Source organism: Blennius ocellaris (assembly GCF_963422515.1).
Source record: "Blennius ocellaris genome assembly, chromosome: 6".
Taxonomy (NCBI): domain Eukaryota; kingdom Metazoa; phylum Chordata; class Actinopteri; order Blenniiformes; family Blenniidae; genus Blennius; species Blennius ocellaris.
Genome location: NC_137655.1, coordinates 26,484,165 through 26,499,886, shown reverse-complemented (window position 1 = coordinate 26,499,886; position 15,722 = coordinate 26,484,165). Strand labels below are relative to the sequence as shown.

Here is a 15,722-nt window from a genome sequence, read left to right as displayed (position 1 = left end):
TGCTAATAACCAACCATAAATCCCAACACTGGATACAAGGTTAACTTTACAACATCTGAAATCATGCCAGCAGGTTTCCCACATGACTCTGAGCCTGACTTCACAAAACCCTTTCGCAGAGCATCACATGGATTCACGTATATGGGGGTTAAAATAGCACCTAAAATAAGCAAACTTTACGCTGAAAATATCAACCCCAAAGGATATAGGAAGCTTCCTATATCCTTTCTTGGCAGAGTCAAGCTTATTAGGATGATAACTCTTCCCAATATGACCGAGCCTCTATCTGTGCTCTTTATATCTCTACAGAGAAGCAACATTAAAGACATAAACAAAACTCTCTGACTTTATATGGGCTGGCGCAAAGCCAAAATTTAAACTAGATATTTTACAATTTTACGAGAGCCTCCCCAACATTACAAGTTATACAACAAAACAAGGCAGAATTATTTCAATACCTTGAACCTGCTCAACCAGAGTGGTTTGAGATTGAAGCAACGATCTCCAAACTAAACAACCATGACTGATAATCCTGATTTAACCAAGGAGGGAACTGGATCTGACCTTCAGAACTGGTATGACGCAGGAACTTACCACATGTATGATCTTAGGGATCAGGGAACATTTAAAACATTTGAGTTCTTAAAATGACATACAAATAACAAACACATTAATTTGAGAAGTACCTTCGTGTCAGACACTATATGCTGAGGAAAATGGAAGCTCTTAATTTCCCAGAAGACTTTAGCTAATTGGAAAATAAAAACATTATTGATAGTATTAAACAAGGTCACTGGCTACACATTTTATTCCAAACTGCAACAGTTGAATATAGACAGGTTAACATTCCTGCAGAAATCATGGGAAACCAGCTGAAAACAACAAGACACAGACGTATGAGAGGACATTATACTTTGACAATATCTATATGTCACCAATTCAGAGAAATGCAATATAATATGTTACAAAACATCAATATACTGCATCTCCATATATGTACAGTAAATATACAGCAGGACCCTCTTCAAACTGCCCAAAATATAAAGATAGTTTAGGAACAAGATTTCACTGCCTCTGGGAATGTGAAAAAAATCCAATGATATTGTGAAACTGTATGTGAAGTCAGTGTGATAATCAAACAGCAAGTCCAGCCTCGTCCACTGTGGTGTCTGTTGTCATGTTTCCCTGAAACACTAAGATCATGTAAGAACTGCTCATGATGGCTGAAAGGCTTGATGACCACATGGGAAGGAGAGGAGCCTCCCTCGTGTCTCTGGAGCTCTTTGATGTGGGACGATATCGCTTTGGAAAGATGAAGATTTGTTATTAGCGATCAGAAGGACTTCTTTACAGCAAAGTGCTGGAGTACCTGGGAAATCAGAGTGTAACTACCTGAAAGGTTAGACCTTATGGCTTTTGAGATCATTGCTGTGGATTTAATTAGAATTTTTAGATCATCTGTATTTGTACTGTGCTGGACTGTTAATCATTTTGAAAATGTTCAATAAAAAGAATGTCCCCCCCTCAAAATAAAAAAACACAGAATACTCGCATATTAGAATAAACTATAATGTAAAAAAACAAAAAACAAATCTACGTTTTGTTCCACAGTGAACCATCCTTTGTCTTTATTTCCTATTCCCTGTGTAGTTTTGAATCAAGAAGATTTAAGCTCTTCCCACAGTAACTCCTACCGCCAGACACAAAAAGCCAACGCAATATATTCAATTTTTGACAGATCTCATCTTTTCATTTTCCCCTCACTGATCAAAAAGAGCAAAAGCCCTGAGCCCATAGTCGTATATCTGATCGACAGGGAGAAACTACACTTAAAAATATATTCAACCTTCAAACACTGACGCACACAGATGGGAAAAAGACACTATTCTAAAGATACAGTTTTAATAATCTCCCACGACAAAGAATTACGATGAGTCTGTAAAGCATCTCGTCTTATTCAAGCAAATTCAAAGAGTCCAAAATCAGCCTTCACATTTTCAATAATGGACGACTTTACATGTCGGGATGAAAAATGTGAGAAGAGCTGTTCAAAATCATTATGGAGGAAGAATCAGTCCCAGCATCCATGAAGTTCTAGTGATCTATCAATTGTTTTCCTAAACAAGTATTCTCACCAAAATTTGAATGATTAATCGAGCAACTACACTCACAACAACTTTCGCATTTAGACAGCAACATTTTGAAAATGACCACCATCCACACATAAATTCCAAAAATGTGGTAGTTTGTATGTCAGGCCACTAGAAGGTGCTGTGTTTTTGTAATACAACCACCCAGATGCATGGGGAGAACAGAACGATGTAAACAAACTCCTTTAAACTGTCGTTTGTGTTGTATAACGCATAGCAAGACAGAAGACGTGTCTTACAGATGATACAGATGATGGTGTGCTGAATGTTCTCTCCGTATACAGATGACCGTGTATAAAATGGTCATGAAAAGAAATATTTTTCTTATCTGAAGATGATTGAGTAGTAAAAGTCCTCCCTGTATGCAGACGATAGTGGAGTAAATGTTCGTAAACACATAGATTATAGGAGAAGTTCTGCTAAATTCAAAGTAAACGGCACAAACACGCTGGACCTTCATTATTATTGTTGATACTCACACTCGTGGAAGTATTTACTATGACTGCAGAGCACATGTACAGCGTTCAGCACTTCAGAAAAACAGGTTTTTGATGTCTAAATGGAGAGCGGAGCGTTTCTATAAAGTTGAATGGAATCTGTTATCAAAAACTTCTGTTTCCAGTGATTTTGAAAGCCGTGATCAAGTAAACCGACAGCCGAAAGACAAACGTTTGCAGATTTTCCCTCAAGAAGGTCATTGGGCACACGGGGCCTAATATTGTGCAGCGTTAGTCTTTGCTGTTCACGCCTCAGATACGTTCAGTTGGACGATACATCAGAAACAGGCCTGCCAGGGACATTTACACTGAACCACTACTATATAAGTCCACCCACAGACCACAGCCCTGGGCTGGATAAAACATTTATTTAATTGATTTATCGAATTAGTAAAAAAGTTTTTTATTTTACATTCAAGATTTTTTACCCCCATAGTTTTTCAGCATTTTTTGCATTCCATTCTACCATTCCTTGTGAGTTTCCATAGTTGTTGTTGCACTTTTGCTTAAACCTGAGTCAAAGCTTGAATTTAGTGAATGACGGAACCTCATTTACGTTTTATTTTGGGATTGTTTATATGCATTTTAGCTCTGAAGACAATCACAGCAATAAAGTTGCACTTTTGACAATATAGCTGATGTCTGCAGTCATTTTAAAGTGCGTTGAGAAGAAAAAAAAAATCAAAACTCAAATTTCTCTTTTAAAAAAATCGTAGATTTTCTTTTTAAGGGCAAATGGCCCAGCCCGACCACAGCCAACCTGGACATCACTTGTTCTGAGTCGCTGTGGTAAGAAATACAGTCGTCAATACCGCCACAAACACACAACAACATCTTCCACCTCCAAGCAGCAAATGTATCCCATCATATCTTATCAATTTATGTCAATTTACTCTATTTTTAGAGGATTTCTTTTCTTACTGGATTGTTTTATTTTGTTTTATTTTTACTTATTCAATTTTTTTGTGCTCTTTTTTTGCTCTTGTTTAGATATTTACATATGTTTACATATTTTAATTCTTTAATTTGATCATTTCTGCACCTTTTTACCTTGAGCTGTTGTAAGTTTGTGTTTCCCCCTGAGGAGGAATAAAGCCCTCTACTCTACTATTCTACTATTCTACTATCTAGATACAAGCCTGAGAAGCATTATTCCGCAATCTCTGGTTTTATTTAATTTTTTCCCACTGCCAGCAGTGAGCTGCCAAACAGTATCTACTCGTTCAAACAAAGATAAAAAAAAAAAACCATTTACTCTCCTCAGGTTGAACAAATACTTTCACATAAAAGTGGCTCTACTGGTTTTTCATGTTGCATGGTTGTGTCTGTTTGCGAATTCCCGCACCGCGACCATAATTACACTGCTTGTTTGTCCTTGTGATTTTGTGTCACACAAAATCCTGCATTATTTCAGAAGCAGTTACCCGATACACGAGCTGCCTCTCCAGACTGATTATATATTTGTGTGAAAGTACTTTAACCAGATATGGCAGGTTTCAGAGCGTGTCACTGCGTGTCTAACTTCACTTGGAGAACTGTTAATTTCCCCGGGCAGCCCTCCAAATGTAATCAATATACTGGGAATACTGCGTTCCCCGTCTTCCATCTTCCACCGCTTCATTCAATTTGTTTCCACTAAAGAAGATCCATTTTACTTCTCGCCTTTCTTTCACTTAGCCTCAATCTCTCCTTGCTGTCTTTGTAGCTTTTCTGAGTGCATGATCACTTAACGCTCACATGAGGAGTTTGATTCCGGTTCCCCAGTGGAGTCGCTGGTATGTGATCCATCAATTTAAGCTCAATCGTGATGTGAAACTGCATCGAAATGTATTTCCACAATGAGCAAAACACCTTTCCCTCCGCTGCACTTTAAATACGCTGTTTTCATTATGGGACTTGTGAGATGTACAGAAACCACAATGGTATTTGGTGTCTCTGCCACAACAGATTAACAGGCCATCATTACGCAGAACAAAACATTCTCCCAATACCTTTCTCCCCTGTGACGCTCCAGCCCCAAGCCCACAACAACCCTGCATCGGTGACCGCACTGTGAAGTACGGGCAGTGGTTCGTACTCCATTTGACCTCACGTTGAAGAAAACCACAGTTTGAGTTTGGCGTCTTCAAATTGCCAGAAGGTGTGATTGGGAGTGTGATGGTTCACCAATTGTTGTCTGGTTATCGACTCCAGCCCCAATGAGGTTTCAACTTTAGCTCCATTTGCACGTCAGAAGAATCGTTTCCTGGTATAGTTGCAGTACTGCAACAAGCAACATTGTGGAACAAAACCAGGTATAGCTCCAAATACTTCACCTAATCTTGTTTCCATCTGCTACCAGTAGATGGCCGACACACTTCACTTTAATCCTGATGTGGTTTATATTCAACCTTTGTGAAAATAAACCTTGTTTGAAACTGGCCCTCTGTGTCAGCGAGAGAAGAGACAGGAGCTCTTCTAAACACTTCCTGACCTCTCAGGGGAATATTTTACTCACATGATCGATTTTTGTAATGTTGAGGCTTTGCCTTTCCGAGGCCGGGCTACCAGGTGAAGTGTTGGGGCTACCAGGGGAAGAGTTGTGGCTGCCAGAGGAAGAGTTGTGGCTACCAGGGGAAGAGTTGTTGCTACCAGGGGAAGAGTTGTGGCTACCAGGTGAAGAGTTGTGGCTACCAGGTGAAGAGTTGTGGCTACCAAGGGAAGAGTAGTGGCTTCCAGGGGAAGAGTTGTGGCTACCGGGGGAAGAGTTGTGGCTACCGGGGGAAGAGTTGTGGCTACCGGGGGAAGTGTTGTGGCTACCAGGTGAAGTGTTGTGGCGACCAGGGGAAGTGTTGTGGCTACCGGGGGAAGAGTTGTGGCTACCAGGGGAAGGGTTGTGGCTACCAGGGGAAGAGTTGTGGCTACCGGGGGAAGAGTTGTGGCTACCAGGGGAAGAGTTGTGGCTACCAGGGGAAGAGTTATGGCTGCCAGGGGAAGATTTGTGGCTACCAGGGGAAGAGTTGTGGCTACCAGGGGAAGAGTTGTGGCTACCAGGGGAAGAGTTGTGGCTGCCAGGGGAAGAGTTGTGGCTGCCAGGGGAAGAGTTGTGGCTACCAGGGGAAGACTTGTGGCTACCAGGGGAAGAGTTGTGGCTGCCAGAGGAAGAGTTGTGGCTACCAGGGGAAGAGTTGTGGCTACCGGGTGAAGAGTTGTGGCTACCGGGGGAAGAGTTGTGGCTACCAGGGGAAGAGTTGTGGCTACCGGGTGAAGAGTTGTGGCTACCGGGTGAAGAGTTGTGGCTACCGGAGGAAGAGTTGTGGCTACCGGAGGAAGAGTTGTGGCTACCGGAGGAAGTGTTGTGGCTACCGGAGGAAGTGTTGTGGCTACCGGAGGAAGTGTTGTGGCTACCGGGGGAAGAGTTGTGGCTACCGGGGGAAGAGTTGTGGCTACCGGGGGAACAGTTGTGGCTACCGGGGGACATGTTGTGGCAACCAGGGGAAGAGTTGTGGCTACCAGGTGAAGTGTTGTGGCTACCAGGTGAAGTGTTGTGGCGACCAGGGGAAGAGTTGTGGCTACCAGGGGAAGAGTTGTGGCTACCAGGGGAAGAGTTGTGGCTACCGGGGGAAGAGTTGTGGCTACCGGGTGAAGAGTTGTGGCGACCAGGGGAAGAGTTGTGGCTACCAGGTGAAGAGTTGTGGCTACCAGGTGAAGAGTTGTGGCTACTAGGTGAAGAGTTGTGGCTACCAGGTGAAGAGTTGTGGCTACTAGGGGAAGAGTTGTGGCTACCAGGGGAAGAGTTGTGGCTACCAGGTGAAGAGTTGTGGCTACTAGGGGAAGAGTTGTGGCTACCAGGTGAAGAGTTGTGGCTACTAGGGGAAGAGTTGTGGCTACCAGGGGAAGAGTTGTGGCTACTAATCCAATACGGTCACAGCCTCATGATGTCATATGCAAATAAGGACATCTTTACTTTAATGTGAAACTGGAGGTGATATTAAATATTTTTCTAATTTACAGAAGCCTATGTTTTTACATGAACGACTTAAGTTACAATCTTTTGAAATATCGATCCCCTATGTGTTGGTTAATTTGTACAAAGTGGGTGGAGGAACAAAGAGGCTGATGGCCAAAGTGAGTCGCCTGCGTCTTAGTCTGCAACCCTGAACGGTGGAAAAATGAGCCGCGGTGCTTCATTTCCTGCAGGGGAAGTTAAAACAAAGCCAGCGGCGTGACTCACGTTGCCCCCAGCGGCCGGTCCGAGGATTCAAGTAGTTTGGGTAGAGCCCGTTGGGTCGGTCCATTTTGGCCAGCAACTTCCGGATATGCATCACCTGAAATAATCAACATGGATTGTCAGTGTGTGTCATTGAACGTGTGCAAATAAGTTCACAGAAGCTAGAAAGCTTGTCATCTTCCAACACTTCCATCTTTGTTGTATTTCTAATGTTTGCTGGGAAACATCAGGAACTTCTGCCATTATTTGTTTGTAACCTCAAAGTTATTCTCATGTACATTCTTTTCATCTTTAGGATGCACGGAATTCACTGTTGTCAAGAGTTTTTCCTCCAAAATGAATTTCAGCCAGCAAACATCCACTTTAAGCAGTTTCACTTTTCTTTTTCACTGAACACACTTTAACAACTATTGACAAAGTAGGAAAAAAGCAATGCCAAGAGAAATGCCGTCATTATGCAGATGTTGAGGCGTGAAGATCAGGGCTACCTTCTGGTAGTACGCAGGATTTCCTGTCAGGTAGGTGAGGTGAACGAACTCCATATGAAGAGTCCCAAACTCAGCCAGGATGCTGCTGCCGGCCGACGCCCAGCCCCAGTTACGTCCAACTCCGCTGCAGACAGAGGGAGGTGATGGAGGTGATGGAGGGGGACACAGTTAGACAGTTAGACACACACACGTTTTAACTCCATACCAACAAGTTGAAATAACACAGATTTGTGCTCGTGTTGAGCCTGACATGGATTTCATCCTGTATGAATGGCGTCATGCAGCAGGAATTCTACCTTCATAACATGAACTGGAATTACATCAGAAATACAACACCATGACTCCATGATTACTTTGAAGCCCACAGCAAAACAAATTGTACAAACTCACTGAAAGTCGTCTGATAACTGAGGTATATTCTTCATGGAAACAAAAGGACTCATATAACAGATCAAATGGAGGCTCAATGTGAGAGTCGGTGTCGGCTGTGACACGAGATAAGTGTTTCGTTCTCCCACAACAGAAGACATCAAATATTTCTATTTGGTTCATTACTGGACATCCAGGTGGCGTCATAACTTGAAGCGGAGTCAGTGGACTGACCTCCTGCTCAGATCACCTGCCAGAGTGTATATCTGCTCCACTTCCAGTGGAGTAAAACACGACTGAGACACTGAGCTGCTTCTGGCTGTCATTTCCAGTCAGAGATCAACAGGGTCACACATTAAGTGCTCACATAATGTATGCAACAACGCAGAGAAGGTTGGACTTGTTGAACCTGCAGGTGGGCTTGACAAAACCAGGAAGAGTAAACGAAGGCCAAGTGGACAATATTGTCCAGATTTGAGTGCAGCATCTGCTGAATAAAGGATAGAGTCCTCTGGTCACAAGCTGAGTCAGCGACTGAGGGAGTCTGAAGGGGAACTCCTCCGGGGTGGATCGTCTTCCAGTCAGAATGCTGGGGGTTTGATACCTGCACTGTGTCAACTGGCGAGACCAGGGGTCGGCAACCTTTAATGCTCAAAGAGCCATTTGGTCCCGTTTCCCACTGAACACGACACTCAAAGAGCCGCACTCATTTTATTTTGACAGTCCCCCAGGAAGACCATGCCAGGAGGACACGACACACTAAACCTTCTTCACTGCTGGTTGACAACTTACAACTAATAAACTAAACTACATGAAGTAAGCAACAAGAACACAACACAATAATTAGCAACACTACAAACCTAACATAACCCCCAATAATTACATTTAAAGCACGACGAACAGAAGCTCCCATAATGCATTGCAGCTCTCAGCTCCTTTATTGCTACACATTATTAAAATGGAAGATAAATGTGGGAGATGTGGATTGTTAGAACCATGAGTGTGATGGTGTGGCTTTAATGTCCTGTAGTCGTTGTGTAATTCACTAGAATGTCCCGTCACTCTCAACAAGTCTGTAATGAACCTCCTGGAACTGTCGGCTTTTACTGTGAAAGGTACAGGAAGCTCCCAGCTTCAGACCCCAGTTGAGCCGCAATTCTACCTTCTTCATCCTTTATTGTTGTAATGACTTTACATCGCTGCGTCGTTCACGACCCTACATTTTACCACTCTTTGTAGCAGGACTGAGCTCTGGGTGCACTTTGCCTCCTTACGTCCCTCTCTGGGTGGCCTTGCCTCCTTGCGTCCCTCTCTGGGTGGCCTTGCCTCCTTACGTCCCTCTCTGGGTGGCCTTGCCTCCTTACGTCCCTCTCTGGGTGGCCTTGCCTCCTTCCGTCCCTCTCTGGGTGGCCTTGCCTCCTTACGTCCCTCTCTGGGTGGCCTTGCCTCCTTACGTCCCTCTCTGGGTGGCCTTGCCTCCTTGCGTCCCTCTCTGGGTGGCCTTGCCTCCTTACGTCCCTCTCTGGGTGGCCTTGCCTCCTTACGTCCCTCTCTGGGTGGCCTTGCCTCCTTCCGTCCCTCTCTGGGTGGCCTTGCCTCCTTACGTCCCTCTCTGGGTGGCCTTGCCTCCTTACGTCCCTCTCTGGGTGGCCTTGCCTCCTTGCGTCCCTCTCTGGGTGGCCTTGCCTCCTTACGTCCCTCTCTGGGTGGCCTTGCCTCCTTACGTCCCTCTCTGGGTGGCCTTGCCTCCTTCCGTCCCTCTCTGGGTGGCCTTGCCTCCTTCCGTCCCTCTCTGGGTGGCCTTGCCTCCTTACGTCCCTCTCTGGGTGGCCTTGCCTCCTTACGTCCCTCTCTGGGGGGCCTTGCCTCCTTACGTCCCTCTCTGGGTGGCCTTGCCTCCTTACGTCCCTCTCTGGGGGGCCTTGCCTCCTTACGTCCCTCTCTGGGTGGCCTTGCCTCCTTACGTCCCTCTCTGGGGGGCCTTGCCTCCTTACGTCCCTCTCTGGGTGGCCTTGCCTCCTTACGTCCCTCTCTGGGTGGCCTTGCCTCCTTCCGTCCCTCTCTGGGTGGCCTTGCCTCCTTGCGTCCCTCTCTGGGTGGCCTTGCCTCCTTACGTCCCTCTCTGGGTGGCCTTGCCTCCTTACGTCCCTCTCTGGGTGGCCTTGCCTCCTTCCGTCCCTCTCTGGGTGGCCTTGCCTCCTTACGTCCCTCTCTGGGTGGCCTTGCCTCCTTACGTCCCTCTCTGGGTGGCCTTGCCTCCTTGCGTCCCTCTCTGGGTGGCCTTGCCTCCTTACGTCCCTCTCTGGGTGGCCTTGCCTCCTTACGTCCCTCTCTGGGTGGCCTTGCCTCCTTACGTCCCTCTCTGGGACATAATACAGTAAATGTAAATTGATAATGCAGAGCTGGGAGGCACTGGAGGGGGAGAAAGGGCACATGCAACCGCAAAAAGGCAATCCGTTTCCCCGTCATCTCAATAGGTACAAAGACGAGGAAAAGAAAAAAAAAAGGAGTAAGGCGGTGGAAAGAAATGAAGGTAGAAAAGAGAGGGATGTGTAGTGTACCTGTGCTCTCCGCCATCTTTTTCAGCTCCGCCGCATCTGAATGAATTTCTACTTTTCTTGGTTAGAAGAACTGTTGAACTGACCTTGTCTCAGTGGTTTGATCCACTTTCAAACTGCAGCTTGACCAGACCAAATGAAGTTGTGAACGTTTTCAGCGTTCCCCAGACAATCCAAAGTTCTCAGACCACAGACCATTGCTTTCAGGCCTTGTTTACGCAACGTTTTCAAGAGAAAACGGCACTTTCATTGCGTTTTTGGTGTCGGTTTACATCACAATGGAGCCTGGAGCCAGTGAAAATGCCGCTTTTTGAAAAACTCAATTGAAATGGGGGAAAACCAAAGTTGCATGTGTAACTCCGGTTGCATGAATCCTGGACGACCACTAGAGGCGGAGCTTTCAGCACTGGATGTTTCATCTCGCACATGTGCGGGTCGAGTAATTATATCAACAAAGTCACCCGTGACCCCTGGATGACCCAGAGAGTCTATATCTACCGGGGTCATCAGGTCATCTGTTCCTGTCAAAGTCTTCTGGCAAGGACACGAGGATCCTGAGTGACAGGATTCACAGAACCGTAGTTACATATGTAACTTTCATTGTTTTTCATCCTTCCAGACCACAAGAGGCGGTGCTTTAAGCACTGGATGACTTGTACCAGAAAGGTCATGAAGAATCCTTACCTACTCAAGGCCTGAAGCTGTGGACGGTACAGCCACAGGAACAACAGCGTTGATGGCTCACCCTTCCCCCCTGAGGAGTCCGGAGGATTGAAGGCAGCCAACTCGATAGGCTGGTTTACATGATGAGGAAGTAACCGCTTGGGTGAAAATGCAGGATTTGGCCTGAGACTCACCCCAGAGCCATCCGCCTTCCAGCGCAGACTGACAGAGCATGGAGCTCCCAAACACCTGTTGCTGTTGCCACAGCAAGAAGGAAGGCCGTCTTGAGAGACACGCACTTTAAATCAGTTTCCCAACACGGATTTAGACGCCCTACGCATCTGTTGACCTGAGACAGGAGGTCCTTCCTCTCTGAAAGACGCCACGGTGTTCCCTGCAGGAGTTTTAGCAACTGCGGGAAACATGGTCTTCCTGGCCAGCATGGAGCTGCCAGAAGCAGTTGGTGACCATCCTGCTGGACCCTGTGAAGCACTGCTAGCATGAGGGGGAGTGGAGGGAATGCATAAAATAGGCTGGCGAGCCAGGTATGCACCAAGGCATCCTGGCCAGCCAAGAGGTCCACTGCTGCTCTGCCAAAAGTGTCCCATATCACAGTCACCCCCCCTGGATGAAGTCTCCACTCCCTGGACAGAGGCTTCTGACGGGAGAGGAGATCCGCGGCAGTCTTCCCGAGACCAGGAACATGCTTTGCCTGGAGGCTCAGGACGTTGGGGTCAGCCCACGTGAGGAGCCGGTGTGCCACCCGCAGACACCACAACCACTTTGGTGGTTGAAGTGGTACACAGCTGAGGTATTGTCTGAGCGGACGAGAACATGATGAACTTTTAGAACCGGTAGAAAACGCCTGAACGCCGGGAATACAGCCTGAAGTTCCAACACATGTATGTGCTGCTGCTTATGTGCAAAGGAGGTTTGAGGAAGAAACTCACACACGCTGTTTCCCTTTTTTTTTTTTTTACTTCAACAACAGCGGCTTCGATGGAGGAGCTTGACTCAGGCCAACGAGTGCACCGGCCGAGAGTGATCAAACTATGTGCCCAGTGAATCTCACTGGAGCAACCCCCAACAGAAACCACAGCGCGCACACTGCTGTTAGCAAGAGAGAGCTAAAACAAGCAAGCTGTGCCAAAACACCGGCCCGCTGTGAGCCCACTGCATGACAGGGGGCCCGTGTCGCCCCTCACACCAGAGACTCCAGCGATCAGGGTAACCACAGTGGTGCCAACAGAAAGCCCCACAACACAGCAGAGGAACCCGAGCTGTTTAACACACAGAGGAGAGACAGTGGTGTAGCCGCGGAGCTACCGAGGCTAAGTTAGCACACAATCACAAGGCGAATCTCCGCTGATGATAATAGGTGCACAGTATTCACCACCTCCGCCAGCCCCCTGGTAAACTGGTCACATTAGTCCAGTGATGCTCTCACCTGCCGCGGACTGTGGTACCACAGCCGCACTTCAAAAGGAAAACAGGGAGTTACAGCTTCTAGCGGACGAGAATCCTGGAGGCGCCAACCTTACGGTCATGAAGCCACAGGGGACAAGCTGTGAAAAGCAAACACCGACCTGCTGTCGTAACCGCAACCGCAAGAAGATAGAGGGAACCGATCACCTGGTGACGCCGGGAGCTACAGACTCATCAGGTCAACCAGGGGTCACGGTGACTTTGTTGATGTCATTACTTGACCTGAACGTGTGCGAGATGGAACATCCAGCACCTAAAGCACCACCTCCGGCGTTCTGGAAGGATGAAATAGAACAAAGCTTTTTCTGAAACGCTGCTACTGAGCATGCTCACCATGATCGTGGGAAACAGCTGTTCTGCACATGCTCAGTAGCTGGACAATCAGAACAATGTTTCCTCCAGAGTGTCCTGACTCCCAGTCCATATAACAATCCAACTTGGTCCATTAGAACGTCCGTGTTATTGCATTGTTGATGTTTATAGCGTATATTGTTCTCTGCTACATGTGTGGTTTCATTACAAAACAACAAACAGTGCCCAATCGTAGGCCAACGTGAAAACAGCCTAGTTTACAGCGTATCTGACGTTTTCATGTAAACGACCATCATTTTGAAACTGTTGTAGTGTAAATGTGAAACTTCCCAAACAAAAAAACAATGAACAGGGTCTCAAACTGCACTTTTAAATGTGGACCCCAAAAGGAAATCCTTACAGTTTATCCTGCTTCACACATGATAGAGACACTAAAACATACAATGGAGCAATATTAACGAAGAACCATATTGATAATCGTTCTTGTTGTTGTTAAAGTTCATGCACCTCGTCGTCACTCCACGTCTGTCCAGAAAACCTATTCCTCACCTTTTCTTTGATTTGCTCAGCTTCTTTGGGTTGGAGGCTGCTTTATTTTTTACTGAGTCAAAATGCGCCACGTGCTCTATGTCACTCATTTCCCCAGCCGACAGTTCCCACCAGAACACGCACACGCACAGCGGCCACCTTGCGTAACGGGAGTGACGAAGGTGCGCGTTGTCCTGCCCTTCCAGCACACTTTGCGTTCTCCCACTCAGCCCAGCCAAGAGCTCTAATCAGACCAAACACGCGAAGCACCTGCGTAGGAGGAGTGCGGATGTGTGGGAGCTTCAGAGGAAGCATCCCGGGGCGATTTGAAATCATTGTTTGAAGACCTCAAACAATAAATCAGGACTTTCAAACATAACATTTAAAAAGGTCAGCGTGTGAGATTTAGTGGGTACAAAGTGGCAGAAAGGAAATATGATCGTCACAGTTTTCAAAGGTGTATGTCTCCACAAACCGGGGAAAGCGTGAGCTTGTTAAATGGGGATCAGGCTTCACTACACCGTCTCCACACTCGCACTGGTACCGGAGAGGACGACTGGCACATTCTGCCGCTTTCAGCCTCTGTAGTTTCTCTACATCCGAGACACACATCAGTCAAAGTAATCACGGAGGTGAAAGAGTTGGACTTTAAAATGGGACTTCAATGTGTCTTGATTAAGAGACACAATATGGCTACTGTATTTTCCGCCCTATAAGGCACCTAAATACATCAAATTTTCTCAAAAGCTGCCAGTGCGCCTTATAACCCGGTGCGCCTTATATATGGACGATTGTTCTACTCGAGACTGCTATTTGACAGCTGAACAACCAGAAGCTTTTATTTTGACAACTCTAAATCTTCAGAGCGGACGACACTCCACACAACACCTTCATCACTCATGGTTGCACACCAACATTCTAACAAACCAAAATAAACTAGATGAAATAATGACTCCCTAAACTGGGGAACAAAAACACAGCATAAACACAATCAACACAACACCAAGCCCAACAACAACCCACAATAACCTCCAACAACACAAAACATGAATTTGTCGCTGCAAGGCATGATGGGACATCATGCCTTGCAGCGACAAATTCAACCTGAGCTCCTCAGTGCAGCCGATAGAAACTCCCATAATTCATTGCAGCTGTTTGTGGTGTTTTAAATGCAATTATTGTGGGTTATATTTGGTTTGTGGTGTCGGTAATAATTGTGTTGTGTTGTGTTTTTGTTGCTTAGTTCATGTAGTTTAGTTTATTACCGGTAGTTGCAAGTGAAGAAGGTTTTGTGTGTAGTGTCCTCCTGGCATAGGCTGCAGGTAGGACTATCAAAATAATGCGTGTGCACCTCTCTGGGTGTAAGAATCAGTGGAAAATGTAACCTAATGGCTTTGAGCTATAAATGTTGCTGACCACTGGTCTATTCCATGTGCCTTATAGGGCCTTATATATGAATGAAGTTGTAAATTGTGTCAATCAATGTAGGTGCGCCTTATAACCCGGTGCGCCTTATAGGGCAGAAAATACGGTATTTCGTTCTGCAACGTCAACTATAATATTGTGATCCATTTGCCATTTATCTTTTAAAATGACATGGCTTCTTTGGAAAAAAAATTGAGATGTAGTTTATCAGATAAATGAAATTTAAAAGCGTCACTTCATATGCAACCAGCAACACTGGAGCTACTGTTGAGTATGTGAGTCAAAGATATGGTTTGCGCTAAGTACAAGAGGATGATATAAATTGTGTATGCTATAACTTGCTAAAATGCATGCGGCCGTCTTGAAAACAAAACAAAGTTGCTCCAAGTTTACTACTGAATTAATGACCAATAGGGGAAGGTAACAGATTACTTCTGCTTCGCAACACCAACATCAGCCCAGATTCTAAAGGTCAGAAGCAAATGGATCACAAGATCGATGTAGAGACTTAACTGGGAAAACTTATGAAAACATCTGCAAAATTGGCAGTAGGTTGTTGTATTTTCACTTCGCAATCATACATGACTCAAAAAATACTGTAAACGTCAGCACACTGCTTCACATCCAGTAGAACCTCTGTAAGAGCGGACACCCTGTACTGGGACACATATTTAACTGTTAACCCACCTTAAGGAGCGGACAACCTGCCCAATGCGGACAGCGGAAAGGTTTTCCTGGCAAATTTCACGCTGAACCACAGAAGCGCCTCTACGTTTTTTCACTTCCAATCCAATCCTGATATCTGAATTTGGATATCTGCCAATACAATACTATTCCGACACCAGAGCTCTGTTTGCTTTAATATTATCATTATTATCATTTTATATGAGGCTGTGATAAACTCCTCTCTACAGACAAGTATGAAATGTACAAATCTATGCATGTATTCTCCTAAAATAAAAAACATAGAAAGAAATTATTAAAAGGCAATTAGAGGTCAGAAAAGGAAGCAGTACAAAGTATTTTAGTTCACTTTG

At 45.7% G+C, this 15,722-nt stretch overlaps 1 protein-coding gene across 1 annotated transcript in view; it reads right to left on the bottom strand.

Annotated features, from left to right (window-relative positions):
• Window positions 1-15,722, bottom strand: part of man1a2 (mannosidase, alpha, class 1A, member 2) — a 229,906-nt gene that overhangs the window by 38,526 nt on the left and 175,658 nt on the right. Inside the window, exons 8-9 of the mRNA XM_080498671.1 lie at window positions 7,346-7,469; window positions 6,861-6,954 (exon numbers count right to left, since the gene is read on the bottom strand). Of these exons, the coding sequence (XP_080354797.1) occupies window positions 6,861-6,954; window positions 7,346-7,469 (218 nt within the window). The remainder of the gene's footprint in view (window positions 1-6,860; window positions 6,955-7,345; window positions 7,470-15,722) is intronic.